The sequence below is a fragment of the Aotus nancymaae genome, unplaced genomic scaffold (assembly GCF_030222135.1).
Source record: "Aotus nancymaae isolate 86718 unplaced genomic scaffold, 86718_ANA_hifiasm-v0.15.2.pri h1tg000014l, whole genome shotgun sequence".
NCBI lineage: Eukaryota > Metazoa > Chordata > Mammalia > Primates > Aotidae > Aotus > Aotus nancymaae.
The window spans coordinates 72,783,265-72,796,896 of record NW_026988425.1 but is presented as its reverse complement, the minus strand read 5'-3'; the positions used below and the strand labels follow the sequence as shown (position 1 = coordinate 72,796,896).

The window sequence follows — 13,632 nt, the reverse complement described above, 5'->3', positions numbered from 1 at the left end:
GAATTATTTGATTATTTTTCCAAATTCCACTTTATATGTTGGCTTTTTAAACATATCTCCTTGCATAGTTTTTTTTAAATGGTTGCTCAAGAGATGATCATTACATACCAAACTTTTTGTAATCTACTTAGAATGTTTTACCACTTTAAGTGAAATACGGAAACCTTACCATATAGTTCTTTTTACTGTCCCCTTGGTTAGGATGCAGTTTTCATCTGTGTTACATCTATATGCATTGAAAATCCCATCAGATAATGTTATAAATTTTTTGTTTCAGCAGTTATATATATTTTTACAAACATTGAAGTCTATTTGGTTTCCATAATGTTATAAATTTTTTGTTTCAGCAGTTATATATATTTTTACAAACATTGAAGTCTATTTGGTTTATCCAGAGATTTCCCATTTTGGTTGCTTTTCCTTCTTTGCAATCATCTTCCTTCCCCATGAACTTCCTTTAGCAGTTCTGTTAAAGGAGCACTACTAGCAACGAACTTTCAGCTTTCCTTCTTCTGAAAATGTCTTTATTTTGGCCAGGCATAGTAGCTCATGCCTGTAATCCCAGCACTCTGGAAGGTTGAGGCAGGCAGATCACCTGAGGTCAGGAGTTCAAGACCAGCCTGACCAACATGGTGAAACTCCATCTCTACTAAAAATACAAAAAAATTAGCCAGGTGTGGTGGCACACACCTGTAATACCAGCTATGCTTCTTAGGAGGCTGAGACAGGAGAATTGCTTGAACTGGGAGGCAGAGGTTGCAGTGAGCTGAGATTCTGCCACTGCACTCCAGCCTGGATGACACAGTGAGATGCTGTCTTTAAAAAAAAAAAAAAGAAAGAAAAGAAAATGTCTTTATTTCATCATCTTTCCTAAAGGATATATTTGCTGGATAAAGGATTCTGTGTCAACAGTTTTAGTGCTTTTTTAAAGCACTTTATAAATGTTGCTCCTCTGTCTTGGCCTCCATGGTTTCTGATGAGAAATCTGCCATCACTGAAATCTTTGGTTCTCCTATATACAAAATGTTGTTTTCTTCTGGTTGCTTTCAAAATATTTTCTTTACACTTGGTTTCATCACTTTGATTATGATGTGCCTGGGTGTGAACATTTTTATGGATTTGCTGTGCCAGTAAACCTGCTTTAAAAATAATGCTATATAAATGTATCTAAATATTTGTGTTTCACCAAATGTTTGGAAGTTTTCAGCTATTATTTCTTCAGATATTTTTTCTTCCATTTGTTCTTTTTGGACTCCTAAGATATGAATATTAGACCATTTGATATTGTCCCACAGATCCCCAAAGGTCTTCTCATTTTTTTTCCACTTATTTCTCTTTGTCATTCAGACACTGGATAATTTCTGCTCATGTATCTTCAAATTTGCTGACTCTTCCCTCAGTCGTCTTCATTCTGTTGTTGAGACCTTCCAGTAAATTTTGTTACTGTATTTTCAGGTTTTTTTTTTTTTTTTTTTTTTTTTTTTTTTGAGACGAAGTCTTGCTTTGTTGCCCAGACTGAAGTGCAGTGGCACAATCTGGGCTCACTGCAATCTCGATCTCCTGGGTTCGGCAATTCCCCTGCCTCAGCCTCCTGAGTAGCTGGGACTATAGTCGTCCGCCACCATGCCCAGCTAATTTTTGTATTTTTTAGTAGAGATGGGGTTTCACCATGGCCAGAATGGTATCGATCTTCTGACCTCATGATCCGCCCACCTCGGCCTCCCAAAGGGCTGGGATTGCAGGCATGAGCCACCAGAGCCACTCATATTTTCAGTTCTAAAATTTCCACTTGATTCTTTTTATAGCTTCTATGCTGAGACTTTTAGCTTTTCATTTATTTCAACAGTGTTTACCTTGACTATATATTTCCTTTGGAGAAATGTCTTCTATGTGGAACATGATTAAAATAACTAGTTTAATGGCCAGGTGCACTGACTAACACCTATAATCCCAGTACTTTGGGAGGGCCACATGGGCAGATCACCTGAGGTCAGGAGTTTGAGACCAGTCTGGGCAACATGGTAAAACCCTGTCTCTACTTAAAATACAAAAAAAATTATCTGGGCATGGTGGTACACACCTGTAGTTCCAGCTACTCAGGAGGCTGAGGCAGGAGAATCACTTGAACCCTGGAGGCAGAGGCTGCAGTGAACCAAGATTGCATCACTGCACTCCAGCCTGGGTGATAGAGACTGTCTCAAAATAAAATAACTAGTTTAGGTCTTTTTCTGATAATTTTGACATTTGGGTAACCTTAGAGTTGGCTCTTGTTCATTGTCTTTTTTCCTAGAGAATTGCTTAGGTTTCACTAGTTCTTTGCCAGTAATTTTGGATTGTTTCTGGGATATATTTGGAATATTATGAGATTCTCTATCCTGTTTAAATCTTCATAAGAATGTTTTTGTTTTGTTTTAGCAGACCATTAATCCAGTTAAGTTTCAGAGCACATATCCTGGCCATTTTTTTGGTGGCTGTGGTTCCATTATTAGTTTTCACTGCCTTTGTTAAACTGTTCTTTGGCCCAATTGTGCACCATCTAGTGGCCAATCTGAAACCTGGACAGTGGTCTGCACAGTAATTCAGTGTTCAGAACCTTTGCTCAGCTGTTTCTGGTCAGTTTCACACACACACAGGTTAGATGATACCAGGATTTTATTCACAGATTTAAGGGTTCCTTTTCTTCAGTTCCCTCCTATTTGTGATCTTACCTATACTCTGGTTTCTAGAACTCCATTCTTGGTTTCTGGCTAGAAAGTCAGGGCTTTAGCCTCCCTACACTATTGCCAGTGTTCTGTCCTGCAATGTCTGCCGCTAGTGCACCAGGGGGAAAGGAAGAGTGATACCTTTTTACTGCTGCTGGATTGATGTAGAGCAAGGAAAGTCCAGAATGTTCCAAGTCATTACCCATGGTTCCAATGGTGGGGAGGTGGATCTTACTGCATCTTTCCTGAGGCTCTCTTAGAACAGTGCAATTAAATTTAAAAGCCTCCAACCTCCTTTCTGGTCCTCTGACTAGAGAGAGCAAATTGTTCCTTGGACTCCTTTTTTCAATTTTCCTGTTAAATGTCTTACCTTTTTTAAAAATTTGAGACAAGGTCTTGCTCTGTTGCATGATCACAGCTCACTGGAGCCTCAACCTCCTGGGCTCAAGTGATTCTCCCTCCTCAGTGCCCACATAGCTGGGATCACAGGTATAAGCCAGCATAGCTGGCTATTTTTAAATTATTATTTTGTAGAGACAGTGTCTCCCTATGTTGTTGCTCACTGTAGCCTCAAACTCCTGAGCTCAAGTGATGCTCCTGCCTTGGCCTCCCAAGGTGCTGGGATTACAGGTGTGAGCCACTGCACCCGGCCTTATGTGTCTATGTGTAGATTTTCTAGTTTATTCTGTTTGGGATTTGTCTGGCTTCTAGAATGTGTGGGGTCGTATCTTTCATCAGTTTTTAAAATTCTGCATTCTATCTAAATATTTGCTCTGTCCTATTCTCACCTCTCCTCTCACAGCTAATGAAGCACATGTTAGAACTTTTCACTGTATTCTCTTCAGGTCTTCTGTTTTCTTCCAGCTGTTTCTCCATGCTGCATAGTGGATAGGTTCTTCTGAGTTATTTTCCAGTTTTTAAACTACTCAATTGGCTGTGTTCTATTACATTTATTTACTGAGTTTTAAAGTACAGTTTTTATGTACATTCTTGCAATGTTTATAGAGTTCTTGTCCAGATTAGCTCCACAACTTTTTATAGTTTCCCATTTTCTGCAAGTACCTTCACACACCTGCCTTTATTTCCTTAAACTAAGAAAACAAATCTAATACCTACATCTGTGAGTTTCTTTCATTGCTTCAAGTCATTCTTCCCTCTGGAATCTAGATTCTTTATATGCCTACTTAATTTTTACTATACGTTACTAGACATATTTGAAAAGTAATTTGAGGCCTACAATGCAATTACTTTTCCATGGAAAGGATTTACATTTTATTTTCTCTGTCACCTGGAGGCATAACCAGTGTGGGAACACCTTAAAGGAAGTTCAATGCTTAGGATTCTTTAGATTACTAAGGCAATTCTAAACTTGCCTATTCTTTCATATTGGTTCTTCCACTTCTGATTCATTATCATTCTAAAGGTGAAACTATTTGGGGCTCTCGGCTTATTGTGTGGAGGGTCTTCTGTTAGGTTCACCACCGTATATGGGCGTATATGGGCCTTGAATTTTGATTTCTGTCCCCCACACTCATAAGGTTGTCAGAGTAGGGGCCCATGCTCACTTCTCTTATTCTCTTTACTTTTGGACTAGGCATTCCTTATTGTCTGGAAAAATCTCTTTGATGTTTTAAGATTATTCTTGTATTTTAATCAGGAATTGTTTTCAACAGGAACATGATGTAAAATATCCTAGCATGCAAATTTCAGAAACAAGAAGTTTCCCACAATTGCATCTTTGTTCCTACATGGCCAAATCCTAATCTTTCTCTTGGCATGCTCTGCACTTAAGCACATACTACTTGTGGCATGGAATCCATGAATGTTTATAAAGAACCATGTCTAATTCTGTCAGAACAATTAATCGCTTTAAAAATTTTTTTGTTTAAAAACCTGGTAAAGTGCTCTGCATGTATCAAGTATACAGACACACAAAGTTTGTTGAATAGCTGCATAAAACAAATAGGCTAGATTTTACTTCATATTTCAAAATTCAGAGAAAGAGAGTAGTATTAAAAGACATAAGCCAAAAATAGATCATTGCAGACTGAGTACAAAGAACCATTCTATTTTTTCACTCTTAAAAAACTAAAATTTCAAATTAAGTACCAATGACCAAATAAGTAACAAACACATTCAGAAACATACTATATATACATCTGCAAAGAATACTTCAAAATGTGCCTCCAAACTTGAGGCACCTCATTCCAAATTTTACTGAATGTAGAGATTTTATGAAAACAAATCTAAAGCTATCCCATCATGGAAGAGCCCTGCACCATTTGGTTATTTTAAGACTGTGCAATTACTTACATGGCACAATACATACACTATATTAAGAAAACAAAAATTGGGTTTTCATCTTACACCATTTCAATAAATTTCACAAATTATAACAGGTTGCCATTTTATTGAATATCTGCAACACTTTACATTGTTCATGAAGTAGCCACTTTCAGAAGGCTGATATCCTCCTCCCAATTGTTTTTGGGTAGTATTATAGATGTGATTCAGTCCAAACTATACGCCCAAACTGATTAACATTTCTCAGTCTCTCCTAGCTTGAGACCTTAGATCCTGAGTTATAACTCTGACTTGATCTTCAAGTTGAGATGCTTCATAAATATTTTTCTTAAAACAGGGTTATTTAGCATAATTTCTTTTTCTTGAAATATATGAGTGTTTTTGATACAAAAACATATATTACACATAAGATTGTTTAAAGCATCAAAATAATGATTAAATTTTTTATATAACTTAAATGACAGGACTACAGTATGCTCCCCTTTTTTTGCTGTTTGAAGTAAAGAGGAAAGCTCTAACAATTTCAAATACATAGAATTTAACTTATGTTAACATCCTGTTATAAAAAATAACTACCATATAAACAATTTAACATACGCAAAAGTAATTAGTTCATTTAAATTTATATTTATACATTGGTGTCAATGAAAATATGCAGAGTTGCCAAGAAATTTCTAAGGATTAAAGTGGAAGTAAAAAAACCTGTTTCAGGCTTCATTTATTGCTACATAATGACTACTTCAAGGGTCATCTGGCCTGTCGTCAGTCACACTTGTAAGTGGTAAATACAATGGTATACTTTGGAAGAAAAAGAGGAAAAAAATAATGTACTATGATACAAAAATATTGCCTATATACAAATTATTAAAGTTTTATAAAACACATTCAGAATAATATGTTCTTGCTATAAAAACAATATACTTAAATATAGAAGCAAAAAATCCTGAAGCACCCACAATTATTTTAATATCCATTTAATCAGGAAAAATTATATATATATGGATATATAATACATATATATGTATACTTTGAGAAGAAAAAAAGCAAAATTTTAATTCAAAAAGTTTATCTAATTATGGAGGTAGGTAGGTCTCCACTCCAGTTATACAAATAAGTTATCAGCTTTATTCAAAGAATTACAAGTCTAAGATTTCAAAACTGGTTTTTGTGCCACTGAAATACAATTTTGACAGACTTTAGAAACCAGTATTCTAACTGGCATATACACAAAACAGACATTTCCTTCATAAGGTTACATCTGAAAAGAGCCTTCATTAAAATCATCATTGACATAAAGAGGTATACCTAAGTGCAGATACTTTGGCTTAGCATTTAAATAACACAGTAAATGCTACAAATTTCTTAAAAGAAATCCTTGTCTTTTTAGTACTTAAATTAATTGTAAAGCTTCAAAAATCATGGAACTTTTAAACTTTTAGATATTTAAATATTGTGCTAATGATTTGAAAAGCTCATTCCTGCCTAAAGAGCAAAGCTTACGTGTTTCAAAAATCAGACATATTTATACTTCTAGTGTTTGTGGCACTTCAGCTTTAGTGCTGGAGTTAGTTTTAACAAATCAGGTTGCAATATATAATATGGCTCAATCTTTCACTAAAAAAGATGTTCTATAATGAAAAACACTAATTCTATTTCTAATGGTAAACTAGAGTTGGAGGTCCCACCATGGATCACAGGTATCAGAGCACTATCAAGATCATTTAGATAATGCTGAGGCAGAAGTTGGCCTTCAGATCCTGCCTGAAATTCAACCTGGAAAAAAAAAAAAAAATTCTTAATAAGAAAATGAGCAATCTTGTGAATGTGAATGTAGACTCTAGCTCAGAATGTGAATATAAAATAAGTGAAATATTTAAAAATATTAGTTCAAGCATGTTGAATATTTGATATATTTATAAAAAGTATTCTACATTCTCCTGTATTTCTTTTATGCTTCTACTATAAAAACTATAATTGTCCCTCCCCATATACCATAAAGATAAAATTGCCACTATGTCATACTTTACGTTTCTCTAAATGAACACATAAACAAATTGGAGGGATAAGGCTTTGAATAACTGCTGATATTACTTAAATTAGAAACCCCATGGTATTAAAAAACTCCTTAAAATATTTCAAATTTGCTATTGCAATAATATTTAATACTAGAATCTAATGGTGCAAATTACATTTTAAGACATTTGACTGAAAAAATTTATAGTGCTTACTCAAATAACAAATAGTTACTGGATGCTTCCTTGAAAAGAGGGCTTTTAATAGTGAGATAAAAACAAAACCCCCTTTCCAGTAAGAACTATGAGCAAAACATAGTTTTGCTGGAGAAAAGCAAATCTTCAACATACGAACTCACCCATGTCTAGAGTAACCATTCTAATGAAGTCTTGGCTTTGAAAATCTATATTGGATGTTGGAAAGAGTTACTTGGATGTTGAAAAGAGAACTTTCAGTTCTCTTGCAGTGAGCTGAGATTGTGCCACTGCACTCCAGCCTGGGTGGCAGAGCAAGACTCTGTCTCAAAAACAGGCTGTTGCGGGCTGAGGGGAAGAGCTCTCACAAATCGCTGGAGGAAATATATATAAATTGGCATAATCTCTATTTGGGATAATATGGTAATATCTATTGAATATATATACTCAGGCCTGGCAATTCTATTCAGAATTTTTTTTATAGATATATAAAAGCAAAATATGTGGACAACCTAAATGTCTATGTAAAAGCAAAATATTGTGGACAACCTAAATGTCTATTAATATATATCAAATATGCATGGATAACTAGTTAGATAAATTATGGTACATTTATATAACCAACTACTATGCCACTGTTAAAAAGAATATATACTAGTATTAATATCTTTAGGATATATTAAAGGAGGTAAAAAACGTGTAAAAGAGGGGAGATGAAAAGGAGGATGCACACTTACTTGCTTGTACATGCATAAAATCACAAAGAATACATAAGAAATGAGTAACACTGATTGCTTGGCCAGAGAAGGAGGATAAAGGAAAGTATGGAGGTGAACTAATCAGTTGATGTCAACAGTAGGAAAGATATTTCCAAGGCTGTTGCCTTTATACACCTCTATTGGGAACCATTTACACTGTAGTCTGGAGTTATTATCTCCAGAATCCACCAGTTACACAGAATACAGTGTGAATGCTGCTATCTGGAAATGTTCAGTGAGGTGGTCCTGTTATATATATACTTTTAGATTTTAAGATTTTAAATCAGGTACATATAGAATCTAGTCAGAATAAGTAAATTTAAAAACCTATCTATAAGGCAGGGTAGTCATGCGGCAAGGTTCAGCAAACTATGGCCTGCAGGCCAAATTTGGCCCCATGGGGTAAACAAAATTTCACTGGAACACACCACACTCATTTGTTTACCTACTTTGAATGGCTGCTTTCCCAATATAATGGTAGTGTTGAGTAGTTATGAAAGAAACCATACTGCCTACACTGTCCAGAATAGTTACTGTCTGTCCTTTTACAAAAAAAGTTTGCTGACCCTTGTTGTGGAGATTAATACAGATACTATATGTGAAGTGTAGAGCACACATTTAATGCTCAACGAATTTTCGTTCACTTCTTTCATCCCAAAATAAAAGGTTGGAGAAACACTTGATTATTTTAATATGCAATACATTCATTTCAAAAATACATCACAAAAGCACACCTCACCATATCAGTGTCAATGGAAACTCTGAGTCCAATTTTATTCATCCCATTACTCTTTAGAGTTTTCAGGTGAGGGCACAGTGCAGCACTACAAGCCATGGCTATTTCTTTTGCAAACTGATAACAAGTTGATAAAATAGATAAATCCTGGTCCTTTAGAAAGTAGAACACCTGAAATGTATTTAATTAGGAAACAAGTCATGATTAAGATTAAAAGTAACTTTTAAATGCAACAATTGCTGCTTTCAACTTTAATTAGATTCCAATGTAAAGTGCCACAAAAATCATTAGTTGTGAGAATTCTGTATCAATAGCTTGATCTGTACTATAAGTAAAAACATAAAACCAAAGGTTACAGTAAATATGGAAATGGCTCAGCTATTTTTGCCTAAAGTTACTTTGTAGCAAGGAAAGCCTTGTTAAAACAGTATAAGTGTATCCTGTAAGAACATCTATATGAAGGTAAGATAAAACAAATGATATTCCATTGTGTCTATATTCTCTGTAGGTTCTATTTTATACATGTAATAAAATCACAAAGAATGCTTAAGAAATAAATGTGAGGGGGAATAAGGAGGTAGACTAAGGAGTTGGGAGTCTATAGTTATGTATCCTCTAATTAAAAAAAAATTGGAACATAAAAAAGTAACTTTCATATGTGAATGCTGATTATAAATTAATGACAATAAAATATTTTTTGTAAAATATGAGGAAAATGAAAATATGTTCAAATAACATAACACAGTCCAAAGATGGCAATGCTGCCAACACTTAACTGTTAGCTGGGAGGCAGTACCACCATTTGATAGCCTGAACTAACCCTATGGAAATCCAATTCTGGTGTATAAAAGTCTGGGGTGGAAATGTGTGTGTCTCAAAGTGTAGCATAAAAAGTATAAGCTTTGCATACATATTTAGAGGTCTGAGTATACATAATCTCCAAGTTCAAAGAACAAAAAACATATTGAAACACAGCATGTAAAAGGAAGGAACCTTCTTGCTTAGTTACCTCGCTACACTTTACAATCTTCTCATCACTTTCAAAATCTGCTTCCAGTTTTATTTTTTCACTTGGAAATCCCTGTAATGATATTCCATCCACTGAACTGATAACACTACCAAATAAAACATAATAAAATAGAATTATTAGCACCAATGTGCTTTTTGAAATAAATCACTAGATTTGATGAGGGGAAAAAAACATAAAATAAGATATCTCAATTATATACAAAATAATTAAATCTGTAGTTCATATTCATTTACCAAGATTTCTTGATTGTGTAGTAATCTTTTTTTGTTCCATCAATAAATTATATCTTTCTCATATGCCCAATTCAGACCTGAAGTTTAAAATACCTTAGATAGCCACATGTGGTGGCTCACGCCTGTAATCCCAGCAATTTGGGAGGCTGAGGTGGGCAGAACACGAGGTCAGGAGTTCAAGATCAGCCTGGCCAGCATAATGAAACTCAATCTCTACTAAAAATACAAAAATTAGCTGGGTGTGGTGGCATGCGCCTGTAGTCCCAGCTACTTGGGAGGCTGAGGCAGGAAAATTGCTTGAACCCAGGAGGCAGAGGTGGCAGTGAGCCAAGACCACTCCAACCTGGATTACAGAGTGAGACTCCATCTCAAAAACAACAAAATAAAAAACCCTTAGATAGTCTCCTAATAGAAAAGCTGCCTCATGAATTCAAAAACTCTATTTTGGAATCCTTCAGCCCTCTTCTTCCTTCTTTGCTCCAGACCCCTTAGCCAATCTCAAAAAAAGAAAAAAGAGTAACTGAAGAGAGGAAGGAGTGGCAGTAATAATCTGTAAGGCCTCTAAGGTATATATTATTAAATCCAGTTGTTTGTATTTATAGTGAATTAAAAATAATACAGTATATATCATCCAAAGGAATCTTTTACTTATGTGACAAAAATAGGTACCATCTGACAGAAAAAGTGTCTTGCTTTTCTCAGCCCTGGCATCAAGCCCATGCTGCTACACAATGAATGTTTCATCATCAAGCCCCTCCCAAATAGACCATTCTGGCCCAAAAACCACACCATCACTCATGAGGCTAGTTAGGTACATGTTTGAAAAACAGATTGCATTCATTAATTTGAGTATAAGCATTTAAATAAATGGTGTAAGTCTATATTCATTTATAAAATATTTAGTTTTATTAATACAATGTTTTAATCCTTCCCTTTCCTTCAAATCAATTATAGTTTAGAATAAAAAAATTCCTACCCTTTGTTTCCTTTTTCTTCGGAATCTACCCAGCAAATATCCACGTATTCTCTCAGGTCTACTGCATCAACTTTCCCACATGTAATTTTAAAGTCTTTCTGCTCTCGTAAAGCTAGCCGCAAGCCATTCATGGTCTCTGGAGTTATTTGTACCATTAAGCCATCTAGAAATGAGAGTAAGTTTCACATTTCTTTTGCCAAATACCAATGTGTATATCTAAGCCATAAAATTTGCTATCAAAATATGTTTCGTGTAAGATACAAGTTTTAAATCATTTGCTAATCATCTTAATGGTTGTTTTCCACTAAGAAATAAGACAAGTATTTAGCAAAGTTAAGATTTTTTTTTAAGGTTAAAAACAAAGATGAGAATTTCTGCTTCTGGCTATGATGAAATAAGTGGTACCAGATAGCCCTTTCATGATAACCAACCATAAGACTAGAAAAAATATATGAGATAACTGTTTTTAGGTTATTGCACTAGGCAGTGCAATACTGAGATCCCTAAAGGGAATCTGAAGAGATAAGCCTATAATTATCTCCAGGAAGACAACTCAGGTAAGCTTAGTGGGTCACCTGAGGAAATTATTCCCAAGCGACTTACAGGTAGTGTTGAGCCTGTAGGTGCACAAAAGTCAAGAATTGAGGTTTGAGAACCTCAGCCTAGATTTCAGAGGATGTATAGAAATACCTGGATGCCCAGGCAGAAGTTTGCTGAAGGGGTGGAGCCCTCATGGAGAACCTCTGCTAGGGCAGTGCAGAAGGGAAATGTGGGGTTGGGGCCCCCACAAAGAGTCCCCACTGGGGCACTGCCTAGTGGAGCTGTAAGAAGAGGGCCACCATCCTCCAGACCCCAGAATGACAGATCCACCAACAGCTTGCACTGTGTGCTTGGAAAAATGGCAGACACTCAACACCAGCCCATGAAAGCAGCTGGGAGAGGCTTTACCCTGCAAAGCCACAGGGTTGAAACTGTCCAAGGCCATAGGAGCCCACCTTTTGCATCAGAACAACCTGGATATGAGACTGGAATCAAAGGAGATCATTTCAGAGATGTAAGATTTGACTGCCCTGCTGGATTTCAGACTTGCATGGGGCCTATAGCCCCTTCATTTGGGCCAATTTCTCACATTTAACACAAGTGTATTTACCCAATGCTTGTACCGCAAATGTATCTAGGAAGTAACTAACTTGCTCTTGATTTTACAAGCTCATAGGCAGAAGGGACTTACCTTGTCTCAGACTAGATTTTGGACTTTGACTTTTGCATTAATGCTGGAATGAGTTAAGACTTTGGGAGACTGCTGCAAAGGCATGATTGTGTTTTGAAATGTGAGGACATGTGATCTGGGAGGGGCCAGGGGCAGAATAATATGGTTAGGCTTTGTGTCCCCACCCAAATCTCATTTTAAATTATAATCCCCGTAATCCCCACAAGTCAAGGGAGAGACCAGGTGGATGTAAATGGATCATGGGGGCAGTTTCCCCCATGCTGTTCTAATGATAGCAAGTGAGTTCTCACAAGATCTGATGGTTTTATAACCAACTCTTCCCCCTTAACTGGGCACTTCTCCTTCCTGCTGCCTTGTGAAGAAGGTGCCTTGCCTCCCCTTCACCTTCCACCATGACTTTAAGTTTCCTGAACCCTCCCCAGTCATGCTAAACTGTGAGTCAATTAAACCTGTTTCCTTTATAAATTACCCACTCTCAGGTGGTTCTTTTTTTTTTCTTTTCAAGTTTCAGTTATTTATTAATCAGTGTAATCTCCAATGGATTACATCAACATGATTTCATGCATTTAGAGAATAAATATTTCCTGGTTAAGTAGAAAATTTTGTGGATGACTTCTGGAAGACCTTCATTTTAAAGCAGCTTTATAGTGAAACATTTCATTTAGAAATCCAGATGTTCTTTCTTCAGTTTGCTGTATTCCACATTCACTGAGTAGAACTTGTATTGATCATTGGGACCCAGGTTGTTCCAGGGCTCTGGGTTATTCTTTCTGTTCCAACAAACATCTGGATTGAACAATACCAGATGCAAGAGATACAGGGCTGCTCCACTACCTCCAGTTCCAATAAATACAAAGAGAGGGTATCAAGGTTGGATGCTTCTTGACCCGATCTGGTGGAGCATGTTTGCAGCAGAGGCCTCTGATTAGAAAGGAGAAAACCAGCCTAGCCACAAGGCCCTGGACTAAGTAATATCTCAGGCAGTTCTTTATAGCAGGGTGAAAATGGACGAATACACTTAGAAAGCCACATACTACCATAATTGATTTAAAAAGAATTAGAAAATCTAAATGTTATGGATAGAATTGTGTTCCCCCAGAATTCATATGTTGAAGACCTAACCCCCAAATGTAACTGTATTTGGAGTTGGGCCTTTAAGGAGATAACTAAAGCTAAATTAAGTCATAAAGTTGAGGCCTTAATGTGAAAGGACTGGTGTTTTTTTTGTTTTTTTTTTTTTTGTTTGAGACAAAGTCTTGCTCTGTTGCCCAGGCTGGAGTGCAATGGCACAATCTCAGCTCACTGCAACATCCACCTCCTAGGTTCATGTGATTCTCCTACCTGAGCCTCCCAAGTAGCTGGGATCACAGGTGCCCACCACCATGCCTGGCTAATTTTTGTATTTTTAGTAGAGATGGGGTTTCACCACGTTGGCCAGGCTGGTCTTAAACTCCT

General features: G+C 36.2%; 1 protein-coding gene across 6 annotated transcripts in view; it reads right to left on the bottom strand.

The window, feature by feature from the left end:
• Positions 1-4,652: 4,652 nt before the first annotated feature.
• The window catches only part of ZFYVE16 (zinc finger FYVE-type containing 16), a 56,252-nt gene continuing 47,272 nt past the window's right edge, over positions 4,653-13,632 (bottom strand). For all 6 annotated transcript variants that reach the window (XM_012472166.3, XM_012472167.3, XM_012472170.3 and 3 more), the window contains 4 exons: positions 10,947-11,109; positions 9,717-9,822; positions 8,711-8,878; positions 4,653-6,779 (listed from right to left, as the gene is read on the bottom strand). In XM_012472166.3, the coding sequence (XP_012327589.2) occupies positions 6,621-6,779; positions 8,711-8,878; positions 9,717-9,822; positions 10,947-11,109 (596 nt within the window). In that variant the 3' untranslated portion in view covers positions 4,653-6,620. The remainder of the gene's footprint in view (positions 6,780-8,710; positions 8,879-9,716; positions 9,823-10,946; positions 11,110-13,632) is intronic.